A 19354-nucleotide genomic window follows, 5' to 3' on the forward strand; every position below is an offset into this window, starting at 1 on the left:
ACGATCTTGGATATTTATTCAACTCTTCAAGAGCAAGTTAGTGTTGGTTCCTATTCTTTGCCATTACCTAATATCAATGGCAACAGGGAAACTTCTGAACTTTTAAAAGAGAAGGATAGATTTCTCTGAGCATTTCTTCAGTAAGACATCATTTCTTAAAAGTTTTTTAGTTTAGTCATCTGGTAAATTCTGTGATGTGACACTGGATGTTGCCAAATTATGGTGTGAGTTTCATATTTAAATGTTTTAGAATCTTTTATAAGATGTGAACTGAAATTATTGTTTTTTTTTTCTATTTCTAGTATTTAGCAAATATGTGTCTGCAGTATCAACTTATATTTTATTATCTGAAGTAGCAAGCAAGAAGGGTTGGGAAACAACACCATTGACAATATGGCTTTGCTTGCCTTAGTGAAAACTCACTAACTTAGCTTGGCTTAATTCAAAGATCAATTCTATTGAATTCGAACTTGAATGTTTGGCTGGCAAAGTTGAATTTGAGCATACTCATACTCTGATCATGGGCTCTTGAACTGGCTCAACTAAATTATTTAACTTTTTTCTTTTATGTTTCTTCAAAGTTAATTAAAATTAATTTTGTATCATTTGATGGGAGGCTATGTCACATTCCCTTAGATGAAGCAAAGTAGGTATACTTTGTGGCCATGCTATGTGTTCAGGAAAAAAGTGTGGAGAGACCAACCATGGGGGAAGTGGTTGAAATGCTAGCACAAGCAAAGAAACCAAACACATTCCAAAAGCAGTTTATCCTTTGGGGGGAGAGGAAGCTAGCTAGATGGAAACAGCGCCATTTATCCTTTGGGGGGAGAGTGACCCTTATTCAGTCCATCCTATCATCGATCGCCATTTATTTTCTATCTTTTTTCAGGTTGCCCAGAAAAGTAGCAGATAATCTCATTGGAATCCAGCGCAGCTTTTTATGGGGAGGAGGGTCGGAGCAAAGGAAAATAGCGTGGGTCAAATGGGAAACTATCTGCCTCCCAAAACAAAAAGGGGGCCTGGGTATAAAAGACATAAGGACCTTCAACAAAGCTCTTCTCGGGAAGTTGAAATGGGATTTGTTTCACCAAAGCAAGGAGCTGTGGGCCAGAATATTGGCTTCTAAGTATGGTGGGTGGAGATCACTAGTGGATGCTAAAAGGGTCAACAATTAGTCAGTGTGGTGGCAGGATTTGATGGCGGTGACCCATGACCAACAATTCAATAATGTACTTCAACAGGGAACAGTATGGAGGGTGAGCCGTGGGGATTAAATTCATTTCTGGGAGGATTGCTGGATTGGAATTGGTCAACCACTAATGCTGAAATACCCTAGGCTATTTCAGATATCCCGCCAGCAACAAAAATTAATTCTGCAAATGGGGAGCTTCACAGATTCAGCATGGGAATGGAACCTCTCTTGGAGAAGGCCCCTATTTGACAATGAGGTAGCCTCGACTGTAGGTTTTTTGGAAGATATATCTCACACTGCACTCCAACAACATGCAGCAGACAGCTGGGTATGGAAACCTGAATCCAATGGATACTATTCTTCTAGGAGTGCCTACATTCTGCTGCAAAGGAACTCAGAGGAGGGAAACATGGATGATATATTCAAGGACTTATGGAAGCCAATGATCCCAGCTAAAGCATCAATTTTTGCAGGGAGGTTAACTAGAGATAGATTACCGACTAAGTCTAATCTGCGAAAAAGGCAAATTGATATAAATGACAGCCTGTGTCCTTTCTGCAGTATTAAGGAGGAAATTGCATCTCATCTCTTCTTTGACTGCAGAAAAACACAACATTTTTGGTGGGAATCCCTATCATGGATAGGCACCTCGGGGGCCTATCCTATAAATCCAAGGCTCCACTTTCTGCAGCACAATAATGGGATGAAAGGTGGGAAGAAATACAATAGGTGGAAGTGTTGGTGGGTAACTCTAAATTGGTCTATTTGGCAGCATAGAAATAAGATTATTTGCACGAATGCTCCATTCAATGGCAGTAACTTGCTGGAAGATGCACTGTTTTTGGCATGGACATGGTTCAGAACAATGGAGGAAAATTTTACAATGCATTTCAACTATTGGTTTAGCAATCTACCAACTGGTTTTCTATAAACTAGGGTAACACCAGCTGCGGTTTTGTAATTTTTGCCGCTTTGTAGTAGGCTAGTAAGCTCCTATCAGTTTGTATGAAGCCTGATATGAGGATTTACCAGCCTTACTTACATACTCTTGTATTTTTGGTACCTCTGATACTCCTTCATATATCAATATATATTATTTTTGCTGACCAAAAAAAAAAAAACATTCCAAAAGTAGTGATCTACTACCAAATAACCAAAAGACAATTTGTTTATGACTATATCTGACCCTAGTCCTACATATAATTGAATCTATGTTACAAATTTCCCTAAAATAAGTTTACTCCTGCTTATGCCACATCATTTTTATGCTATGGTAACTTAATGCGTGCAGACACCAGAATATAAGTTATATATCAAACAAATTTATATGGAAGGCATTTGGAATATTTGTGACATACCAAACAAGTGCCCCAAACTCTAGAATAATTGTAAGAAGTGTCAATAACTTGTTATGAACCTGTTTAATGCAAAATAATGAGATAGTGAGCTAAATTACTCACAATAACAGGATCCTTATCACTAGTAATCTCTACTGGTGCTCCAAGCAGTCTATAGATTTAACAGAGACAAACTTCAACATGTTTCCTAAGTAAACTACAAATGAAAAAGAGACCAAGCTTACCTCGAACCCTAACAGTGACAATGGCAGTGAGATCTAACAAAATGGCACAAAACATTAAGCTTTCCTCGTACCTCAATCAGCAATACTGCAACTGAAGACGTATTATTATTATTATTATTATTATTATTATTATTATTATTATTATTATTATTATTATCATTATTATCATCAATAAAACATGAACACCCATGGAAACTTAGCATAGACGAAGTTGACCTACGTACCTCGCGGAGAAAGCTTTGAGCTTTGAGCACCCACGACTGTTTCAGCACTCTAGTAGCAATAGTGTATGTTGGGTTTTCTTTGAGCCAGACTTCCAAGAACAGTGTAGGGGATTCTGTTGGTTCAAGCGAGGACAATGTGGGTTTTCCGACAGTGTAGGGGGTTCTGTGGGTTCGAGCGAGGACAATGTGGGTGTCGAGGGAGCGGTTTCCGACAGTTTTCAAGCGGGAGGAGAAAGAGAAGAGCGATTTCACAGTGACAAAGAGAAGAGGGAGGGCAAGGTTTTCGAGCGCGCGCGGCTTGTGAAATCTCAATTTTTAACTTATAAACATAACAACATCGGTTTTTTATGGATAACCGATGTTAACTGAATATAGTTAACATCGATTTTGTAAAAACCGATGTTAACATCAAATACATTACATCGGTTTTTTAACAAACCGATGATCTCCTTAACATCGGCTTTCTCAAAACCGATGTTAACTCTATGAAGTTAACATCGGTTTTGCCGAAATCGATGTTACCATATTCATCTTAACATCATGTTAACATCGGTTTTTTAAATAACCGATGTTAACATCAAGTAGTTAACATCGGTTTTGCTATAATCAATGTTAAGTAACTCCATTTAATTACGAAAATGTCATCGCACTTTTGTTAACATCGGTTTTAGCAATAACCAATGTTAATAGGGCGATGTAGAAAGCCTATTTTTTTAGTAGTGATAGTTAGCGAAAAAAGTGTTGCACACATTCCTTGAACCACCATAGGCACTACAAGAAAAATGCCTTATACCTACAAACACCTTTACCTACAAACATGAATTAGTGTAGGTAAACTTTAAAAATACTTTATTACCCACCATTGTTTAATGTAGGTTAAATTCAAAGACTTATACTTATATTTTTTAGTATAGGTAAATCTTGGAAAAATATATTAAAAAAATTACCTATAACTATGTAGTGTAGGTAAAACCTTATAAAAACTTATACCTACAGCTAAATTGTAGGTGAAATAAAAAAGATTTTTACTTTCAAATGGATGGATAGTGTAGATAAATTAATGAAATTTTAATATACTACTAGTATTTAATTTGAATTTGGTGTTTACTCTTATTTTAATTGCCATTGCCGGCTTCTGCGCCCTCCTCTCCGCCTTCTGCTACACCGAGTTTGTCGTCGACATGCCCGTCGCCAGGGGCGCCTTCAGCTACGTCCGCGTCACCTTTGGTCCGTGCTTTCCAATGCCACCGTCGCCAGAGGCTTGACGGCATACCTAGGCACCACAATCGGAATCTCCTCCGCCAAATGGCGCTTCACGGTGCCGTCTCTTCCCAAAGGCTTCAATGAAATAGACTTCATCGCTGTCGCCGTCATTTTGCTCATCACTCTCGTCATCTGCTACAAGTGCTTTCCACATTTCTTACAATGAAGCTTCATTCTCTATCTTGAGACTCTTGTGTTATTAATTACAGTATAAACCTTAGGGTTTTCTCATTCCTATCTTCTACAAATTCTCCTACAAGGCTAGAAATTTTTCTGAGCAAATATACCAGATTTTGATTTTGATTCTTTTATCCTGCAACTCTATATTAATGTTGCTGCATTGTAATGATCACATCTGCAACTTACTGTAATACGGCGCAGCTTAGGCATTTGAATGCTTTTTGAATAACTGTATTTGGCGTATTTGGTTTGGCCGTTTGCCAATTCAATGCGTGGATATATATCGCACACCTACACAAACACACCTACACCGGAGATATATATCAGTTATGGCTTTGTGTTCAGTTTTTCTCAATCTTCATCTTCTGCTTTTTGTTTGTTTGACCATAGAAGCATAAGGTGTGGCAAAGCCTTCAGTAGCTAGTTACCTTAGCCAGGTGATACTGGCAGAGCAAGAAGCTGATAGAGTGCATGGATTACCTGCGCAGCCTCCGGTGAAGTTCAACAATATGGTGGTTATATCACTATCAATGAAACTCAAGGAAGAGCACTGTTCTATTGGTTTTTCGAGGCCACTCACAAACCAGAACAAAAACCCGTTCTCTTATGGCTCAATGGAGGTACTTTTTTTTTACTAACCCAGCTCTTCATGTATATATTTATATTGCAATTGTTTTTATTTAGTGTTCACTCTCATGACTAATACATGATAACTTAACGAAAGGTAAGGGTAATTTCTAGTGAATTTATCTTTTAAATCTTATAGGCTGGTTTAATTTTTATCTTTTGATTTTAACATGTATTAAAAGGAATATAGAGAGATGAATTTCGTGATAATTGATAGAAATGAATGGAAGATAGTAGTTATTTCACACTTAAATTATAGGGATGTTGATTGTAATCAAGCATTTAATTTTTCTTGATGTCAAGAATCACAAACCAGAAGGTCAGGAAGTGAGTGCAGTAGGAGTAAACATTGATAATCACATGAATGAAGGCAGTGGCTGGATTAACTCAGAATAACAATGCAAAGCCTATTGCTGATTCCAGTTTTTCCAAGGCTAAACCAGAAGATTCTTTGGACTCACAATTCAAGCCGCCAGAAGCTTCACAACTAGTTTCTATCTTCACTATTTTATTCTTGTTTGGTTGCTCAAATTAAATGCATTGTTCTAATTTTTTAACATTGCTATTTTTCTTTGTAGGGGAAAACACACCCAACTCAATTTTTTTTGCTTTTGATGTCCACCCCAACCCAATTATGTGTGTTTAAGCTGTATTAGCAGTGTGATTTGTTATATTTTGTGAAAACTGTTAATTTAATTATGTAATTGTCTGTTTGTGTACTGGGCTGGCTTTATTGCAGAAGCAAAGGAGACACTCTCTTGTTTTGTTACTTCCTTTTCTCTCACTTTGGTGTCTTACAGATGAAAATGTATGTTTCTACCATTTTTGTTTGTTTTCAAAATAAATACACTAATTTCAATTGAACCTTTCTCTTTTATATTGGGATATAATTGATGTTTAATAGCTTTGTCATAGCTTAGAGGGCAATGCTGGTGCACTCACAAATTTTGAGGTCCTTGATTTCTTACGAGCTAAAGGAGCTTCAAAGGATCCAACAAGAGTTATTGCCAAAGTAGCGCCGTCTGAATACAAGGTTAGATTTTATTTTTCTAATAAATGGGCATACTTGTAAGTTTTATTGGTAGATGAATGTTCTGTATATCTAGCAGGTTTATGATTATTTGGTTGACACTGCTCCCTCTGTTCACACAAGAGAGAGCATCAATGAGTTCTTGACAAGTATTAAACAGCATGACCTGGCAAAAGTTGAGGTTCTGAACATATTAAACATTGGGCCAGCTGCTGATTTTGAACTATACCCAGTAATTATCAAAATTTTGATTTTCCAATTTATGTTACACCTAAGCATTTAGTTAGAAGTTTTTAGCTCTACAATTTTTTAGCTGTGACCACATTGTCAACAAATTATTTAAATAAATACATATGATCTGTATGTCTATCAAATTGATATAATGTATCAAATTTTAAAATTCAATATTCAAATTTAAATTGAGATAGACTAAATTTAAACAATAGGGAGAAATAAAAAACTTAAAAATAAATTAGTGTGACATACTTAATACAGGAGAAGTTATGCAGCTTATCATGAAAGAGAGTGAGTAGTTCCTAATATTCTCTTGTTCAAGAGTGAATAATTTTATAAGGGTGAATTTATGCATCAAAATATAACATGCTGGTCCCGAGTAAAATTTTAAAGTGAAGCTTCATCATCTTTGCATTCCAACATTGAAACGGTTGGGCTGGCCCATGCATTACAGCTTTAATAGATGTACATGTGTGATATTATAAAGTTAGAAAGCCTACACTACCCCTCTAAATCTACCCCAAAGTAACTTTTTAATAAAAACATTTATTTTTTATTTTAATATTATTTTTTAATTAATAGTATTACAAATAGTTGCATTGTTTCATTGAACTTGATTTACATCATGGAGGAGGATAAAAACAATGCATATATAAATTTAACCTACACTTCCTTTTAAGTTGTTAATTAATTAAAATCCCTTTTTATATAGCTTTTAAAATATTTATTATTCCCTATTAAAAATATCTATTATTAAAATTAAAAAATTAATATTTATCATAATTTATGATTTAATAATAATAATAAAATATACTCCCAGTATATATACATATTATTTTCTATTACTTTTTTAATGCAAAGCTATATAAAAAGGCATAGATATTGTATTAGTTGGTACATAGTATTTATATTGCTGTCTCACTTGACCAAATTTTATATATTGTTCACCAAACAAGTAAAGTAAATTATATCTTCCCCCGCTATTGTTGGCTTGTATTCAATGTTCTGATTGTTCCAGCATATCACAAGTAAAGTAAATTATATTGCTTAAAGGTTCTTTTGGCAAGTCACTTGCTTCTTTCCCTCGAGGTGAGTTTCTTTTTTTTTTTCCAGCATATCACACTCCTCAGCATTTTGGCAACTATTTGTTCTAAGTGATCCCGAATTGGATCATTTCTTCCCTCCCCTTCAAGATGATGATAATTCATAATATGAGGATTTTTACATTGGCGTTGTCTATGTTCTGTTTCTTTTTGTTCCCCATGATTGTAAGTATTCTCTCACTATTGACATTGTTATTCTGTAAATTGTACATGATGTTTCTACTCTACATCAGTTGGAGGATTGAGACGCTATGAGAATCCAAAGAATAAGATTATTGCAGTACCTGCTGAGGAAGAGGAAATCTGGGGTGCATTCTTCAAGGTAACGAGATGACATGAGTTTAAATATAATTACCGGTGCTGCTCTCAATTCTCTTTGCAGAATATTCTTTTCATCCGTTTAGAACAGAGAATCAGTGATCAGTCCCAACAATAATATAAGGTTAATGTCAGTTGAGATTGCATTAGGTACAAAGGGAAAATGTGAGGTCAGAGACAATAGAATAGGAGTTCATAAAAAGCCCACACATACAGCGAAAATTTCACTAAACGCAAAGTGTAGTGTCCAAAATGAATGGGTTAGACTAATTTAAACTTAAATCTTCATATCACTTTTGAAGGTAATCATAGAGCTTAAGAAGTTAGAGTTGAACATCCATTATGTAACTAGGATTACCAGTTGCAACTAAATTTCACCGAGGTAATAACATTGTAAGTTCCTAAGAGCAAAATTATAATCTAAGCAAGTTCGGTTAGGCTCTCAAGTGGTTGACAAGTCTCGTCTAGGTGGTCTTTTTGGCCTTGGTTAACAAGAAAATCGAGTGTTAGGTACAAAAATTGGAAAGCTCCACAACACATAATAGTGCTATTATTTATTTCAATATTTGTTTCTACATTCATGGTTAGTTTGCTTATTTTGACCGTGTGGCTCTCTCTATTTATGAACTTTGAGACTTATATCTTATGATATATTTTGTCTATTTGATGTGATGAACTATCAGGTGGAAGGGTCAGCAGTCCTTGCAGGCACAGAGTAAAAGATCCATTTTCAAATAGAGTACTGTGTGATGCATTAATGGAGTAATGTGTTTATGTGCATGTGTTTTGGGTATGTAGTAATTTTTCAATGCAATAGCTTTGGTGCCAGAGAATGCAATCACACTATCTGAAACTTCTTGATGCATTCCAAATTGCATAGCCACTCTCTATGTGGTAGGTACTTCTGTATAATACATTGTTGCAAACAAGCATCGATATACTCATGCATATAACAACCAAAACTATTTTCATTTATCCGAATTACTCTCACATGGTAACCAAGTTTCCGTTTCTGGATTAAAAGACCTAAACTTACCAACAAATTGAACATGATTAAGGGTGCCAAGGAAAATTGCCCTAGTAGAGTCCAGGGAAAATCTCGCACCGTCAATTTTCAATTGATTAAGCTTGTTCCACCTAAATAGCTTATGTTCTTCATTGGTAATCAGCATAGGCTATGGTTGCTAATTTTTTAATCTCTCCCACACCCAAGTTTGGACCAAGTAGAAAAAGGGTGACCAAAGAGTTAACTACAATTCCAATTCTTCATTACCAGTCAAACAAACTATTGTTTTCTTCGATAGACCAAAATAATTTTATATGTTGGATAAAACTGTTGGTCACAAAGCTGATTCTCTCCAGCAAGATGAACAACAATAAGAAAAACAAACTTTCTCACCAAGCCACTAGGAGAGAAGCCAATCATTGCCAAGCAAGTTGCAAGGGATGTTTCATGCTCAATTTCACTCCCACTATTGACAAAAATCCATCCATGCTAATGTTTATATAAACCCCACTCTTTGTACTCCTTGGAGATTGTTGTTGTCCTGTTCTATGTATCAATTTCTTCTCCTCCTTCATCATTTCCTAGCTTTGAAATGGGGTCAAGACAGGATCACCAATAGTTGCAAAACCCTCCAACACCATCATATCCTCCAAGGTGACATTTTTCTCACCCTAGGAACACAAAAAGGTATATGTCTAAGGACACAACTTCACAACAATCCAAAACACATGTTTTCAACCCAAGTGCTTCATTGTAAAAAATTAAAACATTTGTTTTGGGGTTGTTGAGAAGTGGTGTCCTGAGACAAATACCTTTTTGTTACCCTAAGGTGAGAAAAAAAACACCTTGGAGGATGTGATGGAGTTGGAGAATTTTCCAATAGTTCATGATCCCGTATTCACCCCATTTCAAAGCTAGGAAATAATAAAGGTGGAGAAGAAATTGATACATACAATAGGAAAACAAACTACAAGGAATAAAAATGATGGGGTTTATACATTAGCAAGGGTGGATATTTGTCGATAGTGGGAATGAAATGGAGCATGAAACATTCCTTGCAACTTGGTTGGCAGAGATTGATTTCTCTCTCAATGGCTTGGTGAGCAAGTATGTTTTCCTTGATGTAGATAATAAGCTTTGCGACCAATATTTTAAGCCAACATATAAAATGATTTAGGTCTGTTGAAGAAAACAATAGTTAGTTTGGCTGATGATAAGAGGTAACTCTTTGGTCACCCTTTTACTACTTGGTTCATATTTGGGTATAGGAGAGATTCTCAAATTTGCAACCACAGCCTAGCTACCATGAAAAACCTATGAAAAACCTATGGTATGTGGGTGGCACAAGCTTAATCCCTTGAAAATTGAGGGTAGGAGATTTGCCCTGGATTCAGCTAGGGACTACTTTCCTTAGCACCCTTATGTTCAATATGTTGGATAAATAAAAATAGTTTTTTTTTTGCTATATGCATGAGAGTTTCAATGCTAGTTGTCACACAAATGTATTACACAAAAGTACCTATCACATAAAGAGTGGCTATGCAATTTAGAATGCATCAAGAAGTTTTAGATTGTTTGGCTACATTTTTTGGAACCAAAGGCATTGCATGGAAAAATTACAACATACTCAAATCTAACGGGAATTTCGATTTTCCTGCTTGGCTTTTTTGAGGGAGATGTCACCACACGTTATGCAGGATGGTGGAAGCAGTCTATCCAATGATGCTGGTGTTTCCACCTGAATTTTCTCCTTTGAAAACTATTTTATTTGGAAATCCTTCCCAAGACACCGTTGAAAAACTGATGGAGGCTTTGGAGGAAGATTATAAAGATGGAAATGAGATAAATGAATCAAGGCAGTTTATTGGAGGAGTATTGGATCTTGAAAAGAGAATCAATAGACTAGATACATTGACTTAGAAATTAAATATAACAAAATTTCGTCATTGTTGAACAAATTATTAGCTTATAAACCAAATCTTTACCATTTGTTAATATGTTTTACTTATTTCTGATACTAGCATAATTAAATGACATGAATGTTCAAAAAATCAACCTACAATATGATCTTGTAGGATTTAGCAATATGTTTGTTTGTGTATGAAAGGTATGTATTTTTATAATATCTTTCGACATCAACCTATGCTTCGACATAGGTTGATTTTATAATATCTTGCGAGCTAAAAACTTCTAACTAAATGCTTATGTGTAACATAAATTGGAAAATCAAAATTTTGATACGTACTGGGTATAGTTCAAAATCAGCAGCTAGTCCAATGTTTAATATGTTCAGAACTTCAGTTTTTGCCAGGTCATGCTGTTTAACACTTGTCAATAACTCATTGATGCTCTCTCTTGTTTGAATTGAAGCAGCAGTGTCAACCAAATAATCATAAACCTGCTAGATATATAGAGCATTCATCTACCAATAAAACTTACAAGTATTCCCATTTATTAGAAAAATCACATCTAACCTTGTATTCAAACTGCGCTACTTTGGCATTAACTCTTGTTGGATCCTTTGAAGCTCCTTTAGCTCGTAAGAAATGAAGGACCTCAAAATTTGTGAGTGCACCAGCATTGCCCTCTAAGCTGTGACAAAGCTATTAAACATCAATCATATCCCAATATAAAAGAGAAAGGTTCAATTGAAATTAGTGTATTAATTTTGAAAACAAACAAAAATGGTAGAAACATACATTTTCATCTATAAGACACCGAGTGTGAGAAAAGGCAGTAACAAAACAAGAGAGTGTCTCCTTTCCTTCTGCAATAAAGCCAGCCCAGTACACAAAGAGACAATTACAAAATGAAATTCCCAGTTTTCACAAAATATAACAAATCACACTGCTAATACAACTTTAACACACATAATTGGGTTGGGGTGGACATCAAAAGCAAAAAAAATTGAGTTGGGTGTGTTTTCCCCTAGAAAGAAAAATAGCAATGTTAAAAAATTAGAGCAATGCATTTAATTTGAGCAACCAAACAAGAATAAAATAGTGAAGACAGAAACTAGTTGTCAAGCTTCTAGCGGTTTGAATTGTGAATCCAAAGAATCTTCTGGTTTAGCTTTGGAAAAACTGGAATCAACAATAGGCTTTGCATTGTTATGCTGAGTTAATCCAGCCACTGCCTTCATTCATGTGATTATCAATGTTTACTCCTACTGCACTCACTTCCTGACCTTTTGGTTTGTGATTCTTGACATCAAGAAAAATTAAAAGCTTCATTACATTCAGGATCCCTATAATTTAAGTGTGAAATAACTACTATCTTTCATTCATTTCCATAAATTATCACGAAATTCATCTCTCTCTATTCCTTTTAATACATGTTAAAGTCAAAAGATAAAGATTAAACTAGCCTATAAGATTTAAATGATGAATTCACTAGAAATTACCCTTACCTTTTGTTAAGTTATCATGTATTAGTCATGAGAGTCAACACTAAATAAAAACGATTGCAATAGAAATATATACATGAAGAGCTGGGTTAGTAAAAAAAAAGTACCTCCATTGAGCCATAAGAGAACGGGTTTTTGTTCTGGTTTGTGAGTGGCCTTGGAAAACCAATAGAACAGTGCTCTTCCTTGAGTTTCATTGACAGTGATATAACCACCATATTGTTGAACTTCACCGGAGGCTGCACAGGTAATCCATGCACTCTATGAGGTTCTTGCTTTGCCAGTATCTCCTGGCTAAGGTAACTAGCTACTGAAGGCTTTGCCACACCTAACGCTTCTATGGTCAAACAAACAAAAAGCAGAAGATGAAGATTGAGAAAAACTGAACACAAAGCCATAACTGATATATATCTCCGGTGTAGGTGTGTTTGTGTAGGTGTGCGATATATATCCACGCATTGAATTGGCTAACGGCCAAACCAAATACGCCAAATACAGTGATTCAAAAAGCATTCAAATGCCTAAGCTACGCCGTATTACAGTAAGTTGCAGATGTGATCATTACAATGCAGCAGCATTAATATAGAGTTGCATGCTAAAAGAATCAAAATCAAAATCTGGTATATTTGCTCAGAAATATTTCTAGCCTTGTAGGAGAATTTGTAGAAGATAGGAATGAGAAAACCCTAAGGTTTATACTGTAATTAATAACACAAGAGTCTCAAGACAGAGAATGAAGCTTCATTGTAAGAACTGCGGAAAGCACCAGTAACAGATGACGAGAGTGACGAGCAAAATGACGGCGACAGCGACGAAGTCTATTTCCTTGAAGCCTTTGGGAAGAGATGGCACCGTGAGGCACCATTTGGCGGAGGAGATTCCGATTGTGGTGCCTAGGTACGCCGTCAAGCCTATGGCGAGGGTGACATTGGAAAGCACGGACCAAAGGTGACGCGGAGGTACCTGAAGGCGCCGTCGGCGACGGGCATGTCGACGACAAACTAGGTGTAATAGAAGGCGGAGAGGAGGGCGCAGAAGCCGACAATGACAATTAAAATAAGAGTAAACACCAAATTCACATTAAATACTAGTAGTATCTGAAAATTTCATTAATTTATCTACACTATCCATCCATTTGTAAGTAAAAATCTTTTTTATTTTACCTACAATTTAGCTGTAGGTATAAGTTTTTATAAGGTTTTACCTACACTACATAGTTATAGGTAATTTTTTTTATACTTTTCCAAGATTTACCTATACTAAAAACTGGAAGTATAAGTCTTTGAATTTAACCTACATTAAACAATGGTAGGTAATAAAGTATTTTTAAAGTTTACCTACACTAATTCATGTTTGTAGGTATAAGGCAATTTTCTTGTAGTGCCTATGGTGGTTCAAGGAATGTGTGCAACACTTTTTTCGCTAACTATTTATTATTTATATTGAAATTCGGGTGAGACACTATATATAAGTGTTTGTTTGAGTATGTATTACATTGTTTCAAACATGGATCAGTAATTTTTAACCAAATTTAGGCCATTATTTGGAACCTATGGTTGTGTTTAGGGTCTTATTGGAAAACTGTATTCATTAAAAAGACAAATATACTTTAAGTATAACATGCTACCAAGTTGACTCATCTTCCAAAAGTAAAGAACACAGTATAAGAAGATTTTTTATTCTTCTACCAAATTAAAAAATTATGTTATTGAATATTACATTTCCTTCCTTTTTTTTCCTTCCAAACGTTTACCTTAAACTCAAAAAATTAAAGTAGGAGATTTTTCTTAATTATTATATTTATTATCCTTTAGGCACAAAATATAAAGTGATGTCTCTTTTATTGAATTTGTACCTATTTGGCTAAAATTTGTAGCTTTCACCTTGATATGGCAGAGGTTTGAGCAACTAAAGAATCCTAGGAAAAAGAGTGTGCCACATACTAGTAATTCAATGATTAACAATGAAGATCTTTTAACCATATACATATACTTTACTAATTAATAGTCTCAATTGTGATTTCTTTACTATCTGAATTTTTCTAGGTATATTTTAAGCCGATTTACTCCAATAAATAGTCAGAAAAATTGAAATCCAAGTTGTCGATCACCTCGGAAAAATTGAAGCAAAATGCGTCTTTTCTTTTTCTTTTTCTTCTTTTGAATAAATGGTTCGAAGACAAGTTGAGAAACAAAAAAAGGCTCAATAAGCAAAACATAGGATTGAAACAATTTTCTCTTCAAAATCAATCCAATCCAATTGATGTACACCCTTAAATTTTTTGAATTTCATCGATTCATCACTTTTTTTCTATAATTTAATTCCCACTATTTTAAATGTACAATTTTTTATCACATAAAAATTTAACATCAAAATGCTCATTTTGGATATGATATGGTCATGAGGAAAAGGGTTTTTTATTTTTCATAACATGGTATACATATATATTTACAAAATGTTGGCTTTTTCTTTTGGAAGATACACTATTAGAACAGTTGAGGCAAAGGTTGTTGCTAGTTCAATTAGACAGAGAAAAGTGTGCTTTCTCAAGTGTTTACTGTAGCATATATAATTGTCAAGTATTTTTTGTAGCCTCAGCCTGTCATATTAGAACTAGTGTGAATCTCATAAATGTTGATTAAAATTAAATTGTGTTTAAGTCTATTTGGAAGAGCAGCTCTCCGAATAAAGTCTTGTCTTTTTCATGGAAACTTTTACATGACCGTTTGGCAACTAAAGAAAACCATGATTATGAAGGGCCAAGAAATTTATAGTAGCCAAGATGAGGTTACTACTTCACCTTCCTCTAGTGAAAGTGAAGAAGCAAAAGGGGAAGAATCTAGTGAAGAAATTGACTCCCAAGAAGAAAGGAACCTTTTAATGGTCAGAAGGCTTCTAGGAGGCCAATCTTGTGACTTGGTAAATTGGATTGGTGCTATTAAACTTCACTTGTATTGTTGCTCTATTTTTTTTTTCTTCATCCCTGTTTTTGTGTGTTTTCGCATTCCTTTATAGTCGCATACAAACTATTCAAAAAAATTTCCCCATTTCTATTTATAAGAGAATGAACATAGGAATGATATTGAATCATATTTCTGAGTTCGGCCTAACTTAATCCCGTGCTGCGGAATTTCCAAGTTTTACTTGCTTTTGAACGATTCGAAAGTCATTTTCAATTAATTTCGTTTATCGACATCAATCGAGACTATTTTTGATTGGATGTCAGTTGGGGCAATTTTTTGGCAAACGCCGGCTTGGACTTTTTTGGACAACATAGGCTGGTGATATTTTTTTGCTTGACGTCGGTTAAAAAGTAGCACCTACTAATGTTGATGAGAAAAAGCTTGGCCTACGTCAGTTGAACAAACCCTTAGCTGCCATCAACAAAAAACAAACTTAGCCGATGTCAGCATAAAAATAACAATGACTAATGTTGACCGAAAACCTAGCCTATTTGAACAAAACAATATCCATAAAATGACTTTGGCAAAAACCCTAGCTTGATGTCGACCAAAAAACCTAGCATATGTCAGCCAAAAAATGGCCTTGCCATCGACCAAAAATAGCCTTGACCATTGTCGACCGAAAAACATCGTCAACTGATAAGTTCTATCCTATTTTATTGTGTCCTTTTTTACTCTTAATGTTTTTTGTGGCCAGTCCAACCATTTGAATGATGTGAGAATAGACTGTGATTGGAAAGTCATGATTTTATTTGGAATTGAAATTGGATGGTTGATGTGTTATGACCTAGGGATTTGTTTTAATATATTAATTTTATAAGAGGCTTGCTTTATATGTATCAAGATTTTATGATTTATCATTCTATGGATATGTGGTAAGTTGTAAAATTCAGAATATTTTTCCAAGAAATTGGGGACAAGAAGAAATGATGTCTCCTTAACCATGAACTTTGAAATTGGGATAGAACACCTCTTTTATTATATGAGATTGATGTTTTGGGTATTTTCGAAATACAAATGGTTTTAATAATATTTAATGTTCTCAAACTCTATTTGAATCATATTTAATGAAAAATATAACTTTTCTATTTTTAGAGATTGTTTATTCTAGTCGATAACAAATCAAGTTTTAATTTCAAATCAATCAAATGAAATTTTGTTCATTTAAATAGTGGATAAATTGAAAGTTCTAGGCATTGAGTCAAGTTATTGTGGTAACGATACTCTACATACATTTTTAATTATGTGTATAGGTACACTTGCCTAGAGGTCAACTCCAACTTGTTCAAACTCATTCAAGTATGGGTTGGGTCACGGGTGTTAATTTTTAAACCCATGAACCAAACCCATAGACCCATTGATGTGACATGTCTTTAGAATTACTATTGTTGTTTATATGTTTACATATTTTTTATATTTAAAAGTTCAAATATTAGTGCTAACACATTCACTAACTTGTTCAGACTTCAAAGTCTTTCATGAGTTACTAAGTTCCCATTCTCTCTCTCACTCTCTACACTTAGCATTAGATTAAGGTTTCCAATTCTTTCTATTGCCTTCCACACATTGGCTATAGTACATCCCCTCCATAACGTATTTCGATTTCTTCGAATGTCATTGTTGACTTATTGAGATTAAGTACTTAATTGTTAAGCAATATCACCATAACACTTTCATGATGCACCTGCTAAGTGACAAGCTTCAAGGTGATTTTTCATAATTTGTATTTTGTCGTTATTTAAAACTTCAGTTTTAAAAAGTTTAAAACAAATTTAGATGTTCAGAACCAATTCACTTAATCAAAATCAACTTGTTTGTGACAAAGTTGTTTAGGGTTGGGTTTCATAAAAAAGTAACATGAATCCAACCTACCTTCTCAAGGAGGAAGCTACAGGGTACAAATTCAATAAAAGGGACAACATTTTTTTGTGTGTGTGTGCGTATGTGAAGGGTAAAAAAGTTGGCCAAATCTATGTTATCTTTTTTAGTTTTAAGTAAAGGTTTCATAGATAAAAAATTGAAGGTAAAGAAATTTTGAATTCCATCAGAACTAATTTTTTATTTGGTATAGATAAAAGATCTTCCTATACTATGTACTATTTAATTTTGGATGATGAGTCGATTTGGTAGTAGGTTTCATAAATTAGAAATTGAAGTAAAGGTTTTAAGAGTTGTAAAAAGTTGTAAGGAGTTGTAAGTAAGGAGTTGTAAGTCAATCAAAGTCAAAGTAAGGAGTTGTAAGTCGACCAATTTATGACAATTTTGTAAAAAGAAACAAGTTTAGTCAAAACCTTAGAAATTAGAGTTTTGAACACCAAATTAACTAATTAATTAGTGTAGGCACTGCTAGAAAAACAGCATTTTACATCGGTGGAAATGAGTTTTCAAAGACGGTGGGCGCGCGTCTTTGAAACGAATGTCGTTGTAAAGGATGAGTTTTTACATCGGTCGTACAATGACCGTCTTAGAAACACGTCATAAACAACATCGTGCCTACCACAGCAGCGATGTAGAAAGTATTGCTTTCTACATCGTTGTTGTCGAAGGCATGACGTTGTTTATGACGTGTTCTACGACGGTCATTTTACGACCGATGTAGAAAGCTTTTTTTCTACGACATTGCTGGCACAAACACGATGTCGTTTATCACGTGTTCTACGACGGCTGTTGTGATACGACCGATGTAGAAAGCATTAAACACGACGTCTATCACGTAAGCACCGATGTAGAAACTTCATTATTAATTTATCTATATTAAATTAATATTAACAATTTATTTATATATAAATTTATATTTTAACAACACATTATTAAAAATATGACAAGTACATATACTTATTTTAAAAATTAAATCAAGATATGATAAGTACATATAATTAGAAAATTAATTGAAAATATGATAAGTACACCTTTAAAAATCTTTATCTGGCTGCAGAGTTTGATGGTTGAAGGTTTAGAAAACTATTTCCCATCTTGTCATCAGCCTTCAAAAAATCTTTATCAAATACTTCCTATCCAAAAACCAACATAGTTACAACCTAATTTAACTCACCATTTCAAATATTTCGCCACAAAACTTATCAATATGTTATAATAAAATGCATGTAAATTGTCTGGGAGGAGATATATACCACTAAACCGGTTAGTAATGTGGTAATGGTTATCTTTGGCTGCAAATTGAATGTGGCCAAACTCACAAAGATACAAGTGGTGAGTTAATTACTACACCCTTATTGTTTACCATTTTACTTATTAGGTTATCATATTGATACATAGAAGAAAATAGGTAGAGGTCTGACCCTGACCTGTTAACTAACAAGTCCTAAATTTTCAATCTCAAGCTTTTTTTTTCTTTCCAAAATGCAAAATGAATCGTCAACAAACAAAAGTGTATATTTACAAATGCAAATAAATAAGACAGGATTCAAGCAAAAATGAAGGACCCTGGTCTTTGCTGTCTGATATACATGATAATTAGTGAATCATTTCAACGTTCAGATGTTTTAAAAACGCTACATAATGTTGACATAAAAAAGATATAAGACAAAACTGAAATGTAAACCCAAGTTACTTGATTCCCTAGCTTGACAACAACATAAGGGTCATTGCTCTTGAATCCCGGATCACTAATTTTTGGCCTTGCACAACAATGACTTTTAGTATCCTCAATTGTTCATCCATTATACTGCTAAAAATATGACAAATATCTATTAACCAATAATACCACAACAAAAAAACATGCAGGCATGCAGCTGAGATAGAGACTAAAACACTTTTAAAGAAAGGAACATGTTGAGAAAAGCAATAAATTAAGTTAAATTAGCATGCCTACCAAACAATAACATAAACTAAATGAAAGAAACTTTGAGATTTTTCATGTAAATATCTTTATAACTTAAAAAAGTGAGAAAAGAGTGGCAAGCCAGTGAGGTCCTGAACTGACAAGCTGAACCAAATGAATCAAGCAATGCCCTGTCAACATTATCAAAATAAATGAAGAAAAATAAAAAATGCAGAAAACTCACCCTGTCAAAGGAAATTCTATATCTGCAACTCAAGAACAAAAACACATATAGTTTTAGAGCCTATATATATATATATATATATATATATCAGTTATGGATGGTATGGTTGAAAGTTGAAAGTTGGAAGTTACTAGAAGTTGGAAAATGAAAGTGGAAGTTATTGGAAGTTGGAAGTTGAAAAAGGAAGTTACTAGAAGTTGA

General features: G+C 34.3%; 3 protein-coding genes across 3 annotated transcripts; 2 read left to right on the top strand and 1 right to left on the bottom strand.

Moving 5' to 3' along the window:
• The first annotated feature begins 1379 nt into the window (after positions 1 to 1379).
• Positions 1380 to 2123, top strand: LOC102669320 (uncharacterized). Its single transcript, XM_006603381.1, has one exon. The coding sequence runs from the start codon at positions 1380 to 1382 to the stop codon at positions 2121 to 2123; it is 744 nt and encodes a 247-aa protein (XP_006603444.1).
• Positions 2124 to 5865: 3742 nt separating this feature from the next.
• LOC100819072 (uncharacterized) lies at positions 5866 to 7680 on the top strand. The gene is made up of 4 exons (XM_041011803.1): positions 5866 to 5876; positions 5984 to 6101; positions 6178 to 6330; positions 7669 to 7680. Exons 1-4 carry the CDS (start codon positions 5869 to 5871, stop codon positions 7678 to 7680), a joined length of 291 nt encoding a protein of 96 aa, XP_040867737.1. The 5' UTR covers positions 5866 to 5868.
• A 1660-nt stretch (positions 7681 to 9340) lies between these two features.
• LOC100819608 (uncharacterized) lies at positions 9341 to 11466 on the bottom strand. The gene is made up of 4 exons (XM_003551315.1): positions 11459 to 11466; positions 11234 to 11351; positions 11005 to 11157; positions 9341 to 9430 (listed from the first exon to the last, which is right to left on the bottom strand). Exons 1-4 carry the CDS (start codon positions 11464 to 11466, stop codon positions 9341 to 9343), a joined length of 369 nt encoding a protein of 122 aa, XP_003551363.1.
• Positions 11467 to 19354: the final 7888 nt, after the last annotated feature.

The sequence above is a fragment of the Glycine max genome, chromosome 18 (assembly GCF_000004515.6).
Source record: "Glycine max cultivar Williams 82 chromosome 18, Glycine_max_v4.0, whole genome shotgun sequence".
In the NCBI taxonomy this organism is placed as follows: Eukaryota; Viridiplantae; Streptophyta; class Magnoliopsida; order Fabales; family Fabaceae; genus Glycine; species Glycine max.

Coding starts and splice junctions, on each gene's coding strand:
- LOC100819072 (XM_041011803.1), top strand. Junction 6,102..6,177: donor TAGCGCCGTCTGAATACAAG/GTTAGATTTTAT, acceptor TATATCTAGCAG/GTTTATGATTATTTGGTTGA.
- LOC100819608 (XM_003551315.1), bottom strand. Junction 11,158..11,233: donor TAGCGCAGTTTGAATACAAG/GTTAGATGTGAT, acceptor TATATCTAGCAG/GTTTATGATTATTTGGTTGA. Junction 9,431..11,004: donor CTGATTTTGAACTATACCCA/GTACGTATCAAA, acceptor TTGTGTTCCTAG/GGTGAGAAAAATGTCACCTT.
- LOC102669320 (XM_006603381.1), top strand. CDS start 1,380: ATGGGGAGCTTCACAGATTCAGCATGGGAATGGAACCTCTCTTGGAGA.